The sequence below is a fragment of the Oxyura jamaicensis genome, chromosome 12, assembly GCF_011077185.1.
Source record: "Oxyura jamaicensis isolate SHBP4307 breed ruddy duck chromosome 12, BPBGC_Ojam_1.0, whole genome shotgun sequence".
Lineage (NCBI taxonomy): Eukaryota > Metazoa > Chordata > Aves > Anseriformes > Anatidae > Oxyura > Oxyura jamaicensis.
In genome coordinates, this window is record NC_048904.1 from 21,168,428 (window position 1) to 21,188,683 (window position 20,256).

Sequence of the window (20,256 nt, forward strand, 5' to 3'; positions counted from 1 at the left end):
GGCAGAAAAAACGGGAAGTGGAGGACCGAAGCCTGGTGCCCACCATGGTCAGGCAGAGCTGAGGGTGCCGCGGCAGGGCTGTGCTCCCCGCACCCCGAGGAGCAGGACTCACCCTGACCAGCGCGGAGCGAGGCACCCGGCAGCGCCGTGTCTGGCCCTGGAAGAGCGGGGGGACCCCGACCTCCACGTCCCAGAGGTCTGGGGGGGTGTCCCCAGGGGGTCTGGATGCTCCAAGCTCTGCAGGAGGGGACAGCATCTTACCTGCCTGGCTGGAGGCAGTGTTTGGATGCTGGCCAGCTCCCAGCACTGCTGGGGACCGGCCGACATCGCCCCTTATCCCTGTCCCCACTCCCATCTCCAGCCCCATTCCCATCCCCTTCCCTGTCCCCTTCCCAGGACCATCCCTCTGTGGGTCCGTGCCATGGGTACCCTGAGGCGCTGAGCGCCCTCCTGCCACCAGGGCACAGCCCCAGGCCAGGGACATCACTGCCCATTTGGGCTATTCAGGTGGACGGAGGGCAGTCACTTACTGGTGAAGGGCTCAAATGCCCACTCGCTTAACCGCGATTCACTGAAAGTCTCCAGTCGATACTAGAAGAGAGAAAAATCACGCAAGGCCACAGAGACACCGTGTACCAAGTAGGTATTGTAACCACGACTTGCGAGTGTGGGAGGACATCTGCCCCAAAGCACCTGTCAAAAGGCACTCCCAGCGCCCTGTTTCTCACTGCTCATCCGTCACCCACTTCTAACACCCCCGAGAGCCAGCAGGGAGGGGACACGGCACACACACAGCCCAAGAGCAGCCCAGGCAGCGCCGGCACGGAGCCGCGGCACAGGGACCCAAGTGCTGCTGGCTGGGGGCAGCGACGCGCCCAAGCCAAGGCTGAGCCGAGGCCAGCATTTACAGGCAGCAAGCACAAAATCTGCCAGAAATGTTTCCAGTGAGAGGAGTGACAATAGAGAACCAAAGTCCAGGTGTCTTCTGTGGGATTCAATATCGCAAAGACACATTCACAGATGGGGGCACGCAGGGCATTGCGGTTCACCCTGTTTGTGTGTGCAAAGAAACAAGCTGCAGAGCACGTCCCTCCCGTCTAGCTAAGGGAACGGCCGTCTTCTGCAAAGCTGGGCTGTGAAAGGTCTGCAGGGCTTTGCCAGGGTGATGCTTTGCTGTGGAGGGAGATGGACTTTTCAGCTAGAAAGCTTGCAGGCAGCTAATGGGTAGATTTTCCTTGGAAAGAGCATGTATGACTGCGTTCAAAGTAAGGTGAAAGCATTCTTATCAAATGACCAGACAACTCTTCGTGGCCCAAAGTCACCACGTGATCGGAAACCGCCCCGCTGCTCAGAAGAGGGGGCCCAAGCAGCCCCCGGGGTGTCCTCACCCGGTAGGTGACGCGCGGGCGCAGCTCCCGGATGACCAGCTCCGCCGCCGCTCTGCTCCCGTAGCAGCGCCTGGCAGCCACGAAGCGCAGCAGGGCTCTCCTGGCCGCCGCCTCCGTCAGCGGGGGGACGCTGCGAGGAACCAGCACCAAGAGGTTGCTGCTCTGCGCTCGCTCTAAAGGCCCGGGCGCAGCACATTTAAATTACTGCAAAGGTGACCTAAGGAGAGCTCAACTTCCACGCAATATCACTAAGGCCATTAGGAAAGAGGGGTCTAAAGCAGGTACTGCGTGTGCAGACCCTGCCCCTCAGCAGGCTGCACTAAGGAGAGCTGGGTCGAGATAATGCTGTGGCTCTGCGAGCCGTGAACCGACAGCTTCCCTGCCAGCAGTCACGGTGGTAGCAGGGTGTCCCGGCACTGCCCCACGGGGACCCATCCATGTCCTGAGCTCAGCGTTTCTGAAGGAAGCCTAAGACACAGCTGCTCCTAACAGGTACTCTCGAAACTCTGCATTCCTTTTATTCTGGATCAGATTCTGTTTCTCTAAGTTTACTGGGTACTTATGAATTCAAAGCTCCTATGTTTATTTATTCACTTCTCTGTCCTTTCAAAACCATGAGAAGTTTGGGCAGGTCACTCTGTCCGGCAGTCATTTTTCCCCTCATTCTGGCTGAGCAATGTAACACCACCAGCTATCCAGTCCCAAGCTCTGCGGAGAAGAAACGCAGCAGGAGCAGACTCCCACCACCCTACGTTACTTTGGATCAAACGCTGCTTTTCAGGCTGTGCCTCTTTTTGCTCCTTTTCTATGTGCAGAAGAAAAAGGTTGGGTTTTGTTTTGGTTTTGTTTGAAATTCAAGATGAAAATCAGAAGAGGAAAAAAGATAGTAATCAGTATATAAAGGCAGAATAACCAAGCCCCAAGAGAAAGGCTAGCCACTGGTGTTCCAAAGAAAACTCCGTGAGTTTTGCCCTGCCTCCTGGGAGCTGTGCTGCTCTGCCGTGCAGGGCAGGGGAAATGCCACCAGCCCAGCCGCGGGGCTGCAGCCACTCTCTGCTCTCTCCCCTGCCACCAGGCTCCCCCATGCCCAAGGCAGCACCACGGGTTCTCAGCAGCTCCCAGCCTCCCACCGGAGCGGTGACCCCTGCCCACCGCCTCCCACCAGCCACGAGGGCAGGACTGTGTGGTGCTGATGGCTCCGGGGGCTTGGGCAAAGGGCTCGGCCAAGGGAATTGCTTAAAGTGTGACCTCCCCAGAGCTTACCTGGGCTGCGGGAAGGGGGGGCTGATCCGCTGCTGCCCGAGCTCGCCCGGCAGGCCCAGAGGTGGTGCCACTGGCTTGGCTCCTACGGGAAAGGGATATGGAGAAAGTCAAACCCAACTGAAACTGAAGGTGACTGCTCAGTAACACGCTAAGATTCAGCCAAAGCTGCTCCCAGGACAGGAGCTCACTGCACGCCAAGCCCCCTGCACCACTGCCAGGAGCAGCGGCCGGCCCAGCTCATCCCAGCGGTGCCCCAGCCATGCGCTGGGATGCTCCGGGTGCCCCCAGGACGGCGGTGCCGGGCCCCAGCTCTGCACGCAGCAGGGATGGGGGCCCGGGGCCCGGCCCAGCGGACAGCCCCCAACCGCACGGCGGGCAGCCTGCTTCCCGAAACCTGCCTGCGGGGCACGAGCGTGCCAGGAACAGGCGCCCGGGAGGCGAGGAGGAGCCCGGAGCTGAGCCCCCCGAGGCTGCAGCAGCGCACACCGGGGGGCTTCCAGGGGCTGCCCGACCACCACGGGGCCGCGGGTGCGGTGCGGGCGCGGCCGTGCCCGCACGGAGGGCCGCAGAGGAGGAGATGCGGGAAGGTTTGGGCAGGGATTTGCCGTCGTGCCCCCGCCCGGCGGCCCGGCAGCGCGGTCCCCGCGCGGAGGTGGAGCAATGCTGACACCCCGCGGGTGTCGGAGCGCCGGGAGCTGCTCCCACGTACAGAGCTGCGCGCCGGGACACGAAGCATCAGCCTTCCCCTGGAGCAGTTCAGAGGTTCTGCTCCTTCAGCAGCCACCTTCTCTAAAAGTTTCCAGCTCGCTTCAATTCTGTTTGTGGGGTTTGTTTCCCTGAGTACCACCCTAAAAATAACCACTTCTAACAATTGTTGCTCCTGGTTCCTAATACAGAAAGTTATTTTTATTTAGCCTTTTTTTCCAGCGGCCTTTCCTATCACGGCAGCTGATAATGAAACGTCAGTCTGTGTGGGCAAGGAGCGTGTGGAAGGGCCAGGACTTGCCAGCTCGGTAACAACAGGCGCTAGGAGCTGCACAAAGCGAGGCTGAGGGAAGCCATCCATCAACTTGATTTACTGGGCTTCTCCTCTGAGAGCATTCCCCTTTCTTCCAGGAGGCTAAATTAATCTCTCCATTATTTCTTCTTATGAAAATAAGAAACTACATGCTTCACTCACTTGAAACGCCACATTGCTCATGCAGAAGACAAGGCTGCAGGAGCACAGGTTCCAGAGATAAGCACTGCAGAGAGGCTCCTTGAAAAAATAAATCAGTAAGGTGCCTTCATTGTGACTGTCTAGATCAAATGCAGGAACAACTTCCAAAAGCAGGGGTAAGGTATGTCCCACCGCTGTGGATTCACTGGCCACCCATCTCACAGCTCGTGCTTTGCAGCAAGCCAAAGCTTCGGCTTTGCCTTCCATGCCCTGGGGTGGGAGCGCTCCCAGCAGAGGCACCTCGCCTGACCCTCTGCTCTGGTGCTGCGTTGGTAGTGGTTTGGTACGTCTGCATGCAGTTGTACTCACATAGAAAGGAAACAAATATTACTGGAAGTGTTGTGAATTTCTCATTCAGAAAATGGAGCTTTTACACACCTTTTTTTTCTGGGTTCATTCAGACCGGCACAGCTGTCTGTGGGTGAGTGCCGTGCTCGGCATGCCTGGGGCAGGAGGCCAGAGGAAGAAGTGGTGTGTTGCAGAGAAACATCCCAGAAGTGTGACCTCCCAGGTGCTTATTTGAGCTATCATTTCTGATAATTCCAAAAGGTACTGGATTTCTATGCACACTATGAAGATAACCCAAACACTTATTTTTAATGCAAAAAGGTTAAATTAAAACCTGTTTACAACAAAAGATGGAGATAAGCACCAAATTCCAGTCCAATAGAAATGGTTTAAATGACCTGGTTAAAAATATCCCGAATCTGGAGCAAATAAGTCAACAGCATGGTTGTTGCTACGGCGATGTTGGAAATCACAATAGCGTATAAACATGAACACAGCGCTCCATTTTGAAACAACAATAAGTTGGCGATGGACTTTGACCAAAGCCAGGAAATTCAATGCTTAGGCTGCTACTCACCAGATACTCCAGCTTTTGCTCTGCATCACGGCGATCCAGCTCTAATGCACCAAGCAGCCGGCAGAACGCCCTCAGCCTCGGGCACCACACAAGGCCACGCTGCTTTTCCCACCCTCCTGGCAGCCACAGGGGCTGCACACGCTGCTGCTGGCCAGCAGTGACCAACCAAGAGCCCACTGACATCAGCAGAAAGACTCCCATTTTCAGTGGATTTCGGACAGAACCCACAGCCAGGAAGTTTGGGAGAGTTCCGTCTTTGGCAAAGGCTGTCAGTTGCCCTGCAGATTTTGTCACCATAAGTCACTTTGCTCGCTTCTGCCTAGTTGGCTGCTGGAGCGGGAAGTCAGCCTTGCATGCAGCACCCCCAGAACCACAGCGAATATTTTTTTTCCATCTGATTAAACAGAAACTTCCTGCAGCATTATTATTTCTAAAGCTAATCAAAGCTTTTCTCATTCATAAATTAAGGAACCTCAGAACTCAATTACTTTTCAGCAGCAACAGTGACAGTGACATTTCACTGGGGCACCACGTAATTAGAGTTTCTTCAGGCACCGTATTAACATCTAATGAAGAAGATATAGTCAAGGGCATAAGATCAAAGCACCATCATGAGAGGTATTTTGATTAAGCAGCATTCTGTTAAAAGATGACAAGCCTCAGACTGGGCTTTTCATTGGACCTAAGTGAGCAGCAGCACCTGCAGCTCGCAGACATGGCACAAGAGAAGCGCTGACCCTCTCCACAAGCACTGCTGGAAGAGGGCACACATTGACATTTGTGGAAGAGGAGTTCCCTTCTGGAAACAGTTAATTTTTAACATTCCTAAAATGTGTTTTCAAGCAATATATGTTAAGAAGCACAACTGAATAAAATTAATAGAGAAACTCATCAGCATGGCATGCAATCTATTGCTTTTAGCTTTACTTACTGTCTGCTTTCACACCTTGTTCCATTTTCAAAGGTTCGGAGCAGAGACGGTCCTGTCCTGGCAATCTCCCCTGCAATACACTGTTTTCTGTGAATTCTGTGCTGGCAGCAATGAAACCCAGCCCCCCCGAGCCACTCCCCTCTAACAAATAACGCAGATGTTGGGAAATAATGAATTAATGTCAAAGCTGGACAAAGCAGAAACTTGCCCACAAGGAAAGTGCCAAGCAGCCCACACACACCATGCTGGCTTCCCAAAGTGAAGACCCACTGGAGAGGAAGATCCTAGACACTGGAGACCGCGTGTCCTGCAGCCCGGTGATGCGAGGCATGGTACCTTCTCTGGAGGAGGAGGCACAACACCGACTGTGGGCTCAGGGCACTGCCTGGCTGCGGAGGGGGAGCTGCCTGCGCACCCACACGGCACCGTGTGAAGGTCCACGTACACACAGCTCTTGGTGTTAGCTTTTTTCTGGTGTAATTATTAGGTACGTGCTAACATTAGAGCAGATCCTGGAGACATAGGCAGTGCTTCACCAGTACATCTGTGCGTCAGCCACGTGTACGTGGAGAGCAAGCAACAGCTCAACTGAAGGCCACGTGCAAAGCGATGGCCACGTCTGTTACTGCTGCTGCGAGCAGGCAGGCTTTCAGTAAGTAAAAGTCGACAGCAGCAGCTGGTACAAAGGGACACCGACACAGCCAGCAGCCTCTGTCCAAAACCTCTCTGGACACCCCAGCAACATTTCTGGCCTTTTTTTTTTCTTCTGTGTTTCCTAATGTTCTTCACTTCCTCGTGTGGTCATTTGAAACACTCTTACTGCATGAGCAGCTTTTCAGTTGCAGGTGCTAGTACTTTTGATCCAATTTAGTATAAATTGGATCTTGTTTTCCTCCCGTCAGATGGGGCCTGATGTAGCTCCAGCTGACAGAAAGCTGCCCAGAGAGCTGTAGGCTTTGAAGCAGCCCCATAATCCTCAGTTCTTACCCCATCGTACAACTGATGTCTCCCCCCGCACACCTCCCTCTGCTGCCTGAGCAACCCTGCGAGGTGTCACGGTGCTCTCTGTCCCCAGAGCAGAGGGGACGTGCTCCCTCTCCGCCAGGCTCCCGGCGCTGCTCGCACCCCGGTGCCAGCGCTCAGCAGCGGCCGCCTCCGCACCCGGCAGGAGCCCGGGGAGGGTCCCACCGGGAAGGAGCTCTGCTGCCCCCGGCCCTGCCAGCAGACCTGCCCCAGGGCCTGCCCCACACAACAGGGGCAGCCGGCCAGGCGCCCTGCCCCGACGAGCTGCGCTCACCCAAAACCTGTCCGAGATAAGCTTTTCGGCCCCGTCCTGTTTTATCCCAGGAGTAAAAATAGCTGGGCTTTGTTCCTCTGGGTGGGTACAAATCCTTTCCAGTGGCAACTTGCCCACTCCAAATGCACACTCCAGACTATTTCAAGCAGTAAAAGCAGGTCTTTGCCAAGCCCATGTGCTAATCCTTTATCTGCAGCTATTAAAATACTATCATTATTTAAAGCAGAAAAACAATGCTTCTTGCCAGAACCAGAGTTATCTTTTCTTATCATTAAGTCATGAAGGGAAGAAGTAATAAATATAACAGTGCACCAAAAAATGGTTGTTCTAACAAGTAAAAATGACTGTCAGAATAGGTACACAGAGCAGATACTTATCCAAAAATACAGACCTGAAGATAACAATTCAGTGGCTTTGAAATGAAGGCGTGCTCTGGTGTGTGCCACCACAACGCCAGGATGCTGCAGGGGGCAGCAGGACCAAAGCACCAGTCAAGATTCATCAGCATTTTTCATGCTTCGTTTAAGGTTGTCCAGGTGGAGATTTCTTTTATAGGCAAAATCGGTGATTTTCCCTGTGAGCAGAGCCCCCACCTCAGAAAAGATCTGGTTATAGGTTTGCCACCGAGCAGCCACGACTCTGTGCACTGGAAGTCACGTTTGCTTGCCATCGCCCATCGCCACACTCTGTGTGCTCGGGGCTAACCTCTCCACTGGTTTTTGAGGAGCAAACAAGCAATGTCGTGAGAAGTCCTGCTGCTCCTCTTGCACAGGGGGCAGTGCCGGAACCACTGCTCCTCTGCCTGAAAAGAGGCAGTGGGTGGCAGGGATGGGACAGGGATGATAGAGGACGGCGGGACACATCTCCGCCTGCCCCGCTGGCAACGCTGCTGCTGGGCACCACCAGGACCAGCAGGGTGCCCACCTGCAGGAGGGTGCTTGGTGCTCTGCGTGCTCACCTCACCCTCCCAAAAGAGCTCCCCGAGAGGCATTTGCGGCATCTAACGCTCCCCAGACCAGAATCTTTTAATTGCTTTTACAGTGGTGACAGAGCCGTGGGGGAAGCGTGCTGCCCAGCGTGCCCTGAGCGCACGGGCAGCGGGGGGGTGGGCAACCTGCAGCTGCCCCCCCGCAGGCTGCTGGGCCCTGGGAGCCGTGCGTTTGGCCGAAACCCACCCACAGCCCGGAGCTGCGAGGTTTGCACGGAGCAGCGGTGCGGCGGGGCCGCGCTAGGTGGTGCTGCGGGGCCGCGCTCCGCGCCCGCACCGCGCCGCCTGCCCCGGGGCCCCGCGGCGTGCACGAAGTACCCGAGGGCTCCCGGGGCGGAACAGAGCGCCGAAATGCCCCGGGTTGGAACGGCCCCAAGGTGACCGCAGCCAGGCTGTGCCGGAGCTGGCTGAGGATGAGGAGGTGCAGAGCGGAGGTGCTGAGCGACTCGGGACCGGCTGCGGCAATAGCCAGGGTGCGAAGCCCCACGGACCCTCGGAGCCCTCACTCCCCACGTCAGTTTCAAAACACACGATGGATGATACAAGCTTGGCTTGTCTGAACCGAAACAAGCCCACCGGATTCCAGAACAAACGTAAGTCAAATATTTAGGCTGTTCATTTTGTCATGTTCAGTAAAATAGAAAACCCTGTAGGGAAAGTCATTTCCAAATCAAAGGCTGAAATATTTTGATAGAATCAAAATTTCTCTGCCCAGATCCTCTCTCCTGTACTTTATTGAACCAAAAGAAAATTCTAGTTAAATTAATCCAATTTGACAAAATATTTAAGGCTAGCAAATCTATTATCCAGCTTTTTTTTTTTTTAATCAAAACACATAGAAGTACCTCTATTCACCAGTCACCCTCATGAAAGCTTCTCCTTCACTTCCTTTAAAGAGTCTATATAAAAACTTTTTTAAAATAAAACCTATTTTATAGGAATACTGCCAGCAATGCTTAGAACTATTTTACAGACTCTCAGCCTATCAAATGCTTCCACTAGTACTGCAGATTTTAATTAAATACATGAACAAAAGCTTTGAAGTGCCAGCACCACAAGTTAATTTCCAACTAAACACAAATGCAGGGGAACCTTCCCAAATGTCCCCTAATATTTCATTAATTGCATTTTTAAAGACAGAATAGCCATATTTGTTTAATGGTCACAAGGGAAGGTGTAACATCCCCAAAGCACTGAGCACTGCAGCAATGAGAACAGGCATGATCACATTTCAAAGCTGGGCTGAAGGATCCCTGAAATCAACAGTGCCCTGCTGACTGCAGTGCATTTCACTACCAGGACTCTGGGCTTACTTTGCCCTCTTCCATTTATTGCTTTAGCTTAATCATCAAGATTGATTTTTTTTTTAATAAGACTTGAGCACTACTTGCCACAATTACCAATTGCTCTGTCAGCAAGTCAAACACAGCTCTCCACACACTGACTGCAGATCAGCAGCTACAAACCTGCCTATAATCAATTTTGAAAGATGAAGGCAAGACTTGGTGTCATTTCGTGACCACAGTGTCATTTCAGTATTCGGACCTGCAGGGTATAGAGCTGTGAAGGAAGAAAATTTGCAGTCATCTTTATTGGAGTGTGGCCACCACCTAAGTGGGACTGCATTTGACCCACTGCAAATGCCTTAAATCCAAAGCTTTCCTTTGCACCGATCCTGCGATTTTTGAGACAGCTCGGTCCTGGTAAAAGACCAGGCCAATTTTGGCTCATAAGATAACATTTCTTGCACAAGTATTGCTATGGAAGGACAATTTTAGGACCTGTCTGCCCATCTTCCTTCACTCAAATGCTGAAGAAATCGACTCCCATTAATAAGAGCATTCTGTTGCCAGGTACCGGCAGTGCCAGGGCTGCCCGAGGTCTCGCAGGGAGGCGGCAGGGATGCAGCCCGGCCCTGCAAGGTGCAAACCATCCTCACTTCTCCTGACTTTGGTCCAGATTTGATAGCTCAGCAGCTCTGGAAGTCATGCCAACAATGTAGATTGTCAAAAAAAAAAAAAAAGCATTTGGCCCTGAGTCCCTCCAATATTTGTTTTTACTATAAAAGGAGATTGGACTGTAGATGACACATGGGCTAGCTGATTTGGTTACACAAGTAACGGGGAAAACAGTGTCATGTTTTCAAGAGTCCTTTTCTGCTTTTGACAGCTCCAATTTTTAAAACTTCCCCTCAGGCTTCTCAGGTTGCTCTGTATCCAGACCTGAACTCACGCTATTTAAATGCCAGTGAGCACAATCGCACCGCCAAGCACTGCTCCTCACAGAGGATCTCCATCCCATGGCCACCTTGAAGACCTTGTCAGGAAACCCACCTCTGCGGCCTTCCACACACCCCAAACCGGTGTCCTTCCTAAAGGACCACAGGCACTTCGGAGAGGGCGATGCAGCAGGTTGTGGCTGGGGATTTCCACGCAGTTCGCACCCACCCTTTGGCTGCCTCCATCCCCGCTGCATACCTGGGCCCCTCTGCCCCCAGCGCTGCTGGTTGCTGCTGCCCTGCAGGCAGCCGGGAGCGAGCCCGGAGCTATGCCGCAGCCGGCAGCCCTGCCTCCAGCGGGTGCTGGGCTTGGGGTCAGCAGGCTGCTGCTGTGTTCATTTTACAGACATTTTGCAAGGACTAACAAAGGATTAAAAAGCAAAGCAGCAGAAGCAATAGCAGCAAAAGAAGGATGGGGGGTCTAATCCAGAGCAACACAGAGCAATCCGGGAGCTTGGCCTCAGCCGCTGCTACTTTCCGAGCTGGAGGTTGAAGCCAAGCTGTCAAATTTCAAAGCCAGAAACCTGGAGCCGTGAGGGGCATCGAGACCATCCCTAATAGCACAGAACCAATATCCCTTCTGCCCAAGGGATAGGAGATAGGGGTGGAAGCTGAGAGTGTGCAGATGCCAAGCCCCCTCCGCAGCCACACGTGGCCCACTCCTCCAGCTGGCCACCAGCCACAGCAAGCTTTGGGAACACAAACCATCCTCTTGCCTTGGTACCTGCAGCCTGGCAGCAGCACCAGTGGAGCAGACATCGCTCCCTCGTCCCAAACAGGAGTCGTCCGTGTTGTCGGAGAAAACCAGTCTCAGCGCGCAGTGAGGAAGCCCCAGAAGCGTGGTTTCCCCACGCACGTTACGTACCTGTTTCACCTCACTCAGCACCACGAGAAGGTCAGGTTCAGCTGTATGGAACAAGATGCAGCTCTGGCTGGGCATCAGTCCACAAACAGTTGTGAGCCTAACAAGGAACCAGAAGCACTGTGTGTAAGGTGTCCCCGCTCCCCCAGATGTGCACCCGTGCATTTCACTGCAGTGTGGTGGTGCCACCAAACCAGGAGGTGGAGGCCCACCAAGGACATGGCCGTGCCTCCCAACCCATCATGAAGTCACAGGGGGACCATGGCCTGAGAAGCAACCCAAGCCCCCCACTGCCCTGAAGCAGAAGAGGCTCCCCAGGGTGGGGAGGACAGCCACCACCTCAGTCCTCGCCATGGGACATGGCCCTCCCGACACCCTGCGCCTCCCCAGGGTGCGTAAGCTCATTGTGTGCCCTGCTCCCACCAGATACACAAGCAGACAAAGCTTTCTTGTGCATTGGTTCTCAAAGTACCCATGGAACAGCATTGGAAAAAATCCAGCTGAAAACATCAAAATGGCATTTTTGATTACTCTGCCTAGGTGGAGGAGGGGCAGTTGCAGCCAACAACATGACAAAACAGGCATGAGCACACAAAATATTCACATGTGTATTTATATTTGCCTGGGAAAGAACTGCTGGAAAATGTTACCCTTCTGCTTATAACCACTGTGTCCTGAGGATGCATAATTTTGGCTTTTTCCAAGAAAGGGCTCCAAACCAACAGTAACAGCAGGGCTTCAGGCTGCTTTTTATCACCAAGGCACGTGGTTTAGCTCACCATGGACTCCTGCTGGTAGGTCAGGAAGGGCAGCTCATCCCCGGATGGGACTGCGTGCACCCCTGGACTTCTCAGCTCTCCTCCCCTGCTGCGAAGACCAGTGGCTAAGTCTCAGTACCCGCTGAGATCCAGGCTCACAGCGCTGGCCTTGGCCAGAACAGGGACCTGCCTGCCCCATGGGGCCCATGGCACTGCACCGGGTACCACAGCCCAGCCCAGGAGATGCATTTTGGCACCCCCCTGCCCTGCACGTTGCCTCCAGGCTCTCCCTTCCCGGGGAGGACACACAAACAGAACAGAGAGGAGACCACGCATGGCAGCTGTCAGACTCACTCCTTCCCCTACAAGGGGACGACTGGGGCCAGACCCTTCCTCTCTGCAAGGAAGCACAGCAGCTTCTCCCTGTGGCACAGGTAACCTGGGCACAATACTGATGTGTTACCTGTGGTGTTACCTTGCCCATCAGTCCGATGCCCAAGCAGCCTTTGCTGGCTCCCTGGGGCCGCTGCACAGCCCTCTGGAGGCTCTGGCACGCTTTGCTCACTTGTTTTCTTCAGGGATGTGCAACTTTTCCCTTTCCTCTCCATATCTATGTAGAAGGGCTTAAATGATGGAAGATGTCAATCTTTGTGGTGATAAAGCTTTCTCACAAAATTATTTGTTCTTATTATAAAAACAAGGGAAAGAATAACATTTATTCAATCTCATGGCTATTAGAGTATCTATTTTTCTGGTATTCTGGCACTGCTTTCCCCAAAGACTGAGTTTTCTTCATGAAATACCAGTGAGTTTTGGGCATGACTTTAGAGAGCACCAGAAATAGTGTGTGGAAGAAGAAAAGCAGCATCACTTTCTTCCACATATGGATACTGGTTCCAACGAGGGACTGACACGCACAGACAATCCCTTTTGATTCTCACGCAGCTGGGAGCTTGTTAGACCCTCTTCTACTTTTTCTTCCATCCAGACTGTTGTGGATTCTTCTACTCTCTCTTTTTGCCCGTCTTTTCACTCAGCTTCAGTGTGGCTCGCTCAGCATTTTTCCCTTCAGCACCTGCAAGCACTCCCTTCTCCCCTCGGGTGCCGACAAGGCCACCGGGGCACCCCATCTCCCTGAGGTACAGCCCAAGGTCAAGGCAGACATCTCCTCGTCCTCATCACCCCGACACATCCAGGTGCCCCAGCTGCTCCGGGACCCTGGTTAGCACATGCCTGAACACACTTTTCTATGGGAAGCAGCACGAATGCCCATATTAATGGGCTTCAGGCCTAAACGGATTCAGCAAAGCCTCTGTGACAGCTGGAAGGCTGCTCAGGTCCAGGACTGTATCTGATGGCCCCAAGTCTCCTGTCCATTAACACAACCCCATGCCCAGCTGCCCTGTAGCTCAGGGCTGATGTGTCACCTCAGCTACCAGCACATCCACGGAGGGCTTACGTGGCTGGCTGCAGGAGGTTCTGCCCTGCACCAGCACCAGAACACAGCCCGGCTTTTCCTACTTCATCCCGTGACCACCAGACTTGCTCCTGCACTGCTGAAGGCAATGGCACAGCTCCCATTTGTCCCAGGGCTCTTTCAATAAAGGTTAAATTTGTGCACAAATATTGTCCAGCTAAGTCTGCCATGCTGTGGTTTGAACAAGGGCACACTGTCACAACTGTTCACGATTTATATCGTATAGTCAGGGGAAAGTCTATGAATATTAATTCAGTTCTGCTGTCATAAATAGCCCTAGACAGCCAACACCCATAAAAATGCAAATAGTCCAGTGTTAACCCCTGGAAAGCTCCAGCATAAAGCACACCCACGGGTCGGTGGCACCGCCAGCCCCCGCTGGAGCTGCTGACAGCCAGTAGCCTTAGCCGTGGCAGATACAGGGTGCAGCACATCACGGGATTTGGCTCTTGGATACCTAAAGACAAGAAAAAGCTGACAGCTCTTCCAGCCTTCACCATCTTGTCTTGCAACTAAAATGTTCCTTTTAATAGATCACAGCTTGGTTTGTAGAGCAGCTATCCATCACGGAGGCCTAGAAGAGAGGCGTGGGCTCTGAAGCAAAAATTAAAACTTAGACAGAAAAATAAGTCATAGAAGAAGCAACTGCTCCAGTAGCTACAAGCCAGTCAGGTTCCAACCACGTCCAGCACCTGCAGTTCAGACCATGAGGACTCCTGCACCAGACCTGGCCCCACCAGGCTCCACGTGCCCCAGCCAGGCTGAGCCCCTCACTACAGCAGGAGGCAACTTGAAAGAACCTGAAATAGGGTAGGTTAGATTAGATAAGCAGAATAAATTCTTCACTATAAGGTGAGGAGCTGGCAAAGGTTGCCCAGAGAAAGCTTGCAGATGTGGGTGCCCCATCCCTAGGGGTGTTCAAGGCCAGGCTTTGGGCAACCCGGTCTGGTGGGAGGTGTCCCTGCCCGTGGCAGGGGTTGGACCCAGATGGGCTTTGAGGTCCCTTCCAACCCAAATCCTATGTTTCTCCACCTGAAGATCTGATACACATCTTTCACTGTGCAGCTCTTCTTAAACAGGCACTGGCAAAATCACCTGGTTTCTATAAGTTCTGAAGGGCCTCGTGTGCCCTGTTTACACTAAAACAATACAAATTAGGTACTAGGTACTGGCTATGCTCCAGCGGACATGAGAGCATCTGCATTCCTACAGAGTTACAATGCTTCCTCCAAAGATCGAATTTATACCCACATCCAAACTAAATAAATCATGTACACAGTCCCTAAAACAACTCACTTACCACGCTTCGTGTGAATAATGAAATGTCATAATATTTGTTCAAGACATGTGGTTTATTTTGTTTTCAATAACTGAGATTTTGCTGAAAAAATACGGAGGTAATGCTTCCTCTGTGTTATTTGGTACCTCCCAGAGGAGATGTGCTCTGTATTGACGGGGGCTGCAGAGGAGGGAGGTACCTGGTACCCAGCCTGGCCCCGCAAGGTACCCTCTACTCAGCAGACCGAGATGCAGAGCAGATCTCCAGGCAATTCTGTGAAATGAAAGCAGAGCTGGAGGAGGCAGCACCAGCTGCATCCCTGCTCTCCCCACCAGAAAGCCCCCACCACAAGGTGCTCGCCCCCACAGGCTTTGCCCACTGGCCCCACAACCCCAGCAGCACCCGCAGGACCACGAGCTGCTGCCTGTCCCCACGCAGCCCCTCTCAGTCTCCAGGCAGGCTGGCACAGCAGTGCTGCAAAGGGCTATTTGAATTCCCCTGTTATCATTATTTTTGGCACAGAAGCCTCTCTGAGTGCCCGCGCTGCACAGCTCCCACGTCAGCCTGTGGCCAAGGTGCATGGAGACGAGGAGCCGCCAGCATAGCCAGGGCAGCCACAAGCAGGGCTCGGCTGCTCCCGGGGAATGGGGAGCTCAGCACGGCCAGAGCAGCACCCGCCTCCACCAAAGCCACCTTGTCCTCCTCCTCTGAGCTCCCACCATGCACGCACCTCTGCTCACCCAGCCCAGAGCACACCAGCGTTGTTGTTTCGATTGCAAGACCACGGGCAGGTTGCAAGGGCACACATCGCATGTAGGCTGATGGATGAAACGACAAGCTAGGAAGAAAATACTTACAGTGCTACCATTTATCAAGGGCAGAAATTAGAATATAACTGACACCAGGCTCTAGCAATAACCACCGAGTTTTCATTTCCACTCCAAAACCCATCTTCCCAAGCAGTAAATCAAACTGAAAATCATGAACTATATTGGAGCTCTGAGATATGCCTGCCTTGCACTGGGATGAGGTAGACACCCAGATCTCTCCTGCTGCAGTCCTTACCTTCACTGCATGGCAGAAGATGCTAAGTTTTACAGTGCAAGTGGCAACAACCTAAACCTCAGAGGCAGGAGCAGCCATCAGCAACCAGCACAGAACAACCTGGGGGGCTCAGGGCCAGACCAGCCCCTGGCCCTCTGCTGCTCGGGGGGGCCCTTGCTTTTGTTGTGAGTAGCGCTCATCCCACCTGTAGTGCCCACCCACATCCTGCCATCCAACCTACTGGTGCCGCAGGAACCCCACTTGTACATTGACCTTGGCTCTGAAATTGCTGTTTTGTGGGGAGGATGGGTTAGATGGGAGCGTCCGTCGCAGTATTCAGACAGGCACTGCCAGGCAGAAGGAAGCAGCGGCACTGCTGAAATGTTCTGCCAGGAGAAGAACAGAACAGGGAAGAGCAGCTGAAGCCTTTCACGTGCAAAGCTCCCAGCGCTAGAAATAGGCTTCTATATTCTGCACTGTTATTAAGAGACTAACCCCCCTTCCAGGGCTTGAAAGGATGGTTTTATTTGTAGGCATTAAGAAGCCTCTCGGACACGCCACAGCCCAGCAATATCGATCCACACTGCCAGCATCGCCCTGCACATCTCTGCACTGACATCACCCAGAGAGCAGCGTCATCTCTTATTTATGAGAGGTAACGTGCCCTGCCTTTCAGGTTTGCATTTCAGTTTTGGCTGCCTTGTGCACTACAATTCATGTAGATTTTTATTCATACAGAGCCCAGCTTAGCCTAGTTTCTGTCAAAGAAGGACTGGGCTTCTGAGCCCTGGTCTTTGGACCACGCTGCCCGCCCCTCCATGGCACCCATGTGCATGCGAGAGAGCTCTGTAAAACCTCCCGGACTGGGAAGGGGAGATGTCAGCCGTTCCTACTGGAGAAGCAGAGGGCTTTCCAGACACTACAGGCACCAGCACAGCTAGAGCAGCACGCCTGGATGACCAGGTCAGACACCCCGCAATGCCATCCCGCAGCCTGCTCACCTCATCGTGCCGCTGGGAATTGCCCCTGATCTCGCTTGGACAAGGAGGGCAAAATGCTTGGTCTCCTCACTCTCAAGTCTGTTCTTTGCAGTCAAAAAATGTCAGCCTTGGAAACTGGAGTTCTAGAATCATCCATAAGACCTTCCTTTGAGAGCAGCAGGTTCGCTACGCCCAGGGGAGGCCACAAGAAGAGCTCCAGGTCTGTTCTCCCAGCCTCCCCTCACACCCAAGTGGTCCTCCAGTGATTTAGGGGCTTGTACCCATGAAGGAGCACAGCCAGAGTTGCATTTAGGGTCTGTCCCTCCAGCACAACAGGGCTCTCTGCACCAAAGCAGCTCAGGGCTGTGGAATGAGAAAGGAACCTGGGGCCACCAGGACAGGAGCCATCCACCACCATCACATCAAGCCTGATGAGCTGAGTGGTACTGGCCCCAGCTCCCTGCTGTACGTGGAGGGCTCTTCCCACTTGAGCTGGCAGAGCTGGGAACCTGAATTTGACTTGGCCTCGCTGGGGGAAGCAGCCCCTGAGCGCTGCCTCATGCCAGCTGTCAGCGAGCTCCTGCAGGAACGGCTGCCCCAGTCTGTCAGGGCAGCGTCTGCTTATTTTAACAACTGCAGCTTTGGTTGAGCTTCACATCGTTTTGGCAATGGGTGCTGCACACAGGGCTAAATGATACAGGAGATCCAAACAGCAAAGTTAGCCAGTCCTAAACATCCTGTGAAAAAGCAGTGGGGCACCGCACACCGTTGGTGCTGCCAGGCTTGCCCAGCTGGCTCCCCAGCCCACGCTGCATCCCAGCGGGTTCACAAACGCTGCAGGTGCCCATGCATTGCCACAGGGGTGTGTGCTCCCACAGAACAGGCTTTGGAGCCTGGGCTGAGCCCAAGTGAGCCCCAGTGTGATGGCTCAGCCCAGGCACACTCGCTTTATTCTCACCTTATAGCTGTGTTGCAAAGCCCCTGTTGCGGGTCATGTTCTTGCCAGCCAGCCAGCTTTAACTGCCCAGTTTCCTATTGCTTTCATCACAGCTCGATGCAAAACAGCCACCTCATCAGTGACTGCAATCTTCTGCACACCAGCACTGTCCTCGCTCATTACCTGACCCCTGATCTTACAGATTGCAGCAATGCATATCTTTGCTGGAAGGGCAAGCATTTTTCTACAGCTAAATGTTTCTTGATTAGAGAAAAAAAAGGAAACAATAAAGCCTTATACACCAGGATAAGTAATAGCCAAAGGCAATTTTGGACCCTAGTTCTAATCGGCCGCACACAAACTGGTTAAATCTGATCACAAGACTACCCAATCGGGTATGTCACAAGTGATAAATCAAGAAAAGACTTGCTTGATAAGGCAAAGCCAAGCGAAGCTATTTTAAAATGAAAATCCAAAGGAATTTAGAGTGCTGGTGTGAGAGAGAAAAGAGCTGAGACTAGGACAAGCTGTAAACACAGGCTGATGGGGCTGCTCCCAGACAGCCCCCGTGCCCGCAGGAGGGGGACACCGTGGGATCTCATTTCAGGAGGGAAGGAAGAACTGCTGATAGCAGATCATATTTCCACAGTGCTTTCCCTTCTCTAGCCCCCCATTGCACAGAAATAGGATAGGTGATGGCTTCATTTGAAGCTGAATGCTCAGAAGTGAAAGCGTGTTGGCAGTCAGGGCATTGGCCCACCTGGCACCCTGGTTCCGGAGGCAGACCTCCCCCTGCCAAGGCTGAGCTTCAGATGGGACACACCGGGGTCACAGCAGCTCCTTCTCATTTCAGAGAAGGAACAAAATTACGTGTGTGTGCCACAAACGAGCCTTCCCTCCCCGCTCTGTGTGCTGGGGCTCCACGACAGGTAACAGCACCACCAGGACAGCACACCCCCTGCCCGCTGTGCCCCTGACAAGATCGGTCTCCTGCGTGAGCATTTGCAGCACAGACAACTGCAGAAGGACTAGGTGTTTGTATACCCACGAGGGCATGAATTTGATATTCATAGGCTTTCTCTCTCTTCTAAAGGGCAGTCTGCTTTGAATTGAAACAAACTAAGACGACTTGAATGATAAATGAATGTTTCTCTGTACTTCCACCTCAGTGAAATTTAATTGTAATTGATATTAGATGTGACAGAGCTCCTGCTCAAACTTTTGTTTACAAGCCACTTATTTCAGCTGTCTCTGAAACAATAATGCCATCAAGTCCCTACCCAAAGCATCTTGTGAAGTCCCCAGCCATCTTGTGAAGTCCCCAGCACCAGCACGCCGAGGAGCAGGCAGCAGCCTGACCCATGAGACCCCCAGCCAGGAGCTGGGCTCCAGAGCAGTCCCAGGTCTTTCACCGGAGGGCTCTGACACCAGCAGCTCCAGCAAGGCTGGGTTCCTGCTCCGTGCTAACAGGAGAGGAGATGCAGACAAGAAGGGGGCAAGCTGCCGCTCACAATGAAGGGGTGCTCTGCCTCACAGCCCCCCTGAGAGGGGAGACCCAGCAACAGAAGGGAAAAGCAAGGCAGGCTGAGGCCTGTCCTGATTGTTTTCTCACTTGGAAGGACACACCACTCCCTAAAGTGTTCTCAAGTTGACCACAAAATATGTATTGTTTCTTACCTGAAGCTTTTGTTCCTCCTGTACATTTTGATCCAATTTGTTGGCCTCAGTAATAAGTATTTCTGTACACAAAACAAGGTGCAGCAATCCTCACACAGCGAAGTCGTCACCTGCTCTTCATTCCGGTGCTCTTTCAAGCCAAGGAAGGAGGACGAAGAGAGGAGCAGGTGGTTGCAGATCCATGGGCCAGGCGTGCAGGTCTTCTGCACCCAAGGAAGAGAAAGGCATCCCCAGTGCAACCAAGACTGCGCTCACATGCGTCTGCCGCTGGAGGAGACCCAGCCTCTTGCTTCTGAGAAAGCAGCACGGTGGCAACGTACAAGAGAAACCAGACAGGCTCACACATCACTACCAGTCTCAGGCTCACATTTTCAGGGAGAAGTAGCACTAGGGAATGAATCACTAAAACTGAGCTTTCACCTGCAGCAGAGAGGAGCTAAAGGCTGCACATGGGAAGCAGACATGAAAGGTAGCTTTTGTTTTGCTCATTCAAAAAAGAAAATGAAAGGAGAACTCTGCTCCAAGCACTGAAAACAGGAGCAAGCCCTCATGCTCAGTCCCACCTGGCAATGCTTCCCAGTTGCTCGGAACAGATTCATCCATTTGCTTCCCTGTTACACACACCAAGCTGAGCTGAAGGATTAAAAGCCCTAAGGGTGAAGACTTATTCACTGAATCTTCCTTCCTGCTTTAACCGAAGGGCTAATTTTCCAGCACCACTTTGTATCTGGCTTCCCTCTCTCTTACAATGCACCGCATGCTCTCCAAGGACTTGACAGCAAAAGCTCCCAATTTATTCTCTTTTACTGCTCACTGAAATTCTAGTCTATTTTCATATGAGCTTTGATTTCAAATGAGCCAGCTTTATTTCTGCTTTATTCTTCTCTGCTCTAGAGAAATATATTTTACCTGCTGGCTCTAAGCAGCAGATTATTTTTTCTGACCTCTAGAAGGCTTCTAAATTCACAGCACCAGTCCTACCAGCCCACAAACCAGTTTAGGTTTTGATAATC

General features: G+C 52.8%; 1 protein-coding gene across 5 annotated transcripts in view; it reads right to left on the minus strand.

The window, feature by feature from the left end:
* The window catches only part of SSUH2 (ssu-2 homolog), a 31,182-nt gene that overhangs the window by 8,607 nt on the left and 2,319 nt on the right, over positions 1 to 20,256 (minus strand). For 2 of the 5 annotated variants that reach the window (XM_035337916.1, XM_035337915.1), the window contains exons 3-6: positions 2,652 to 2,733; positions 1,389 to 1,569; positions 531 to 591; positions 113 to 237 (exon numbers count right to left, since the gene is read on the minus strand). In XM_035337916.1, the coding sequence (XP_035193807.1) occupies positions 113 to 237; positions 531 to 591; positions 1,389 to 1,569; positions 2,652 to 2,733 (449 nt within the window). Of the gene's footprint in view, positions 1 to 112; positions 238 to 530; positions 592 to 1,388; positions 1,570 to 2,651; positions 2,734 to 5,666; positions 5,825 to 20,256 lie in introns of those variants that run through there. The other 3 variants (XM_035337919.1, XM_035337918.1, XM_035337917.1) reach the window with 2 other exon arrangements.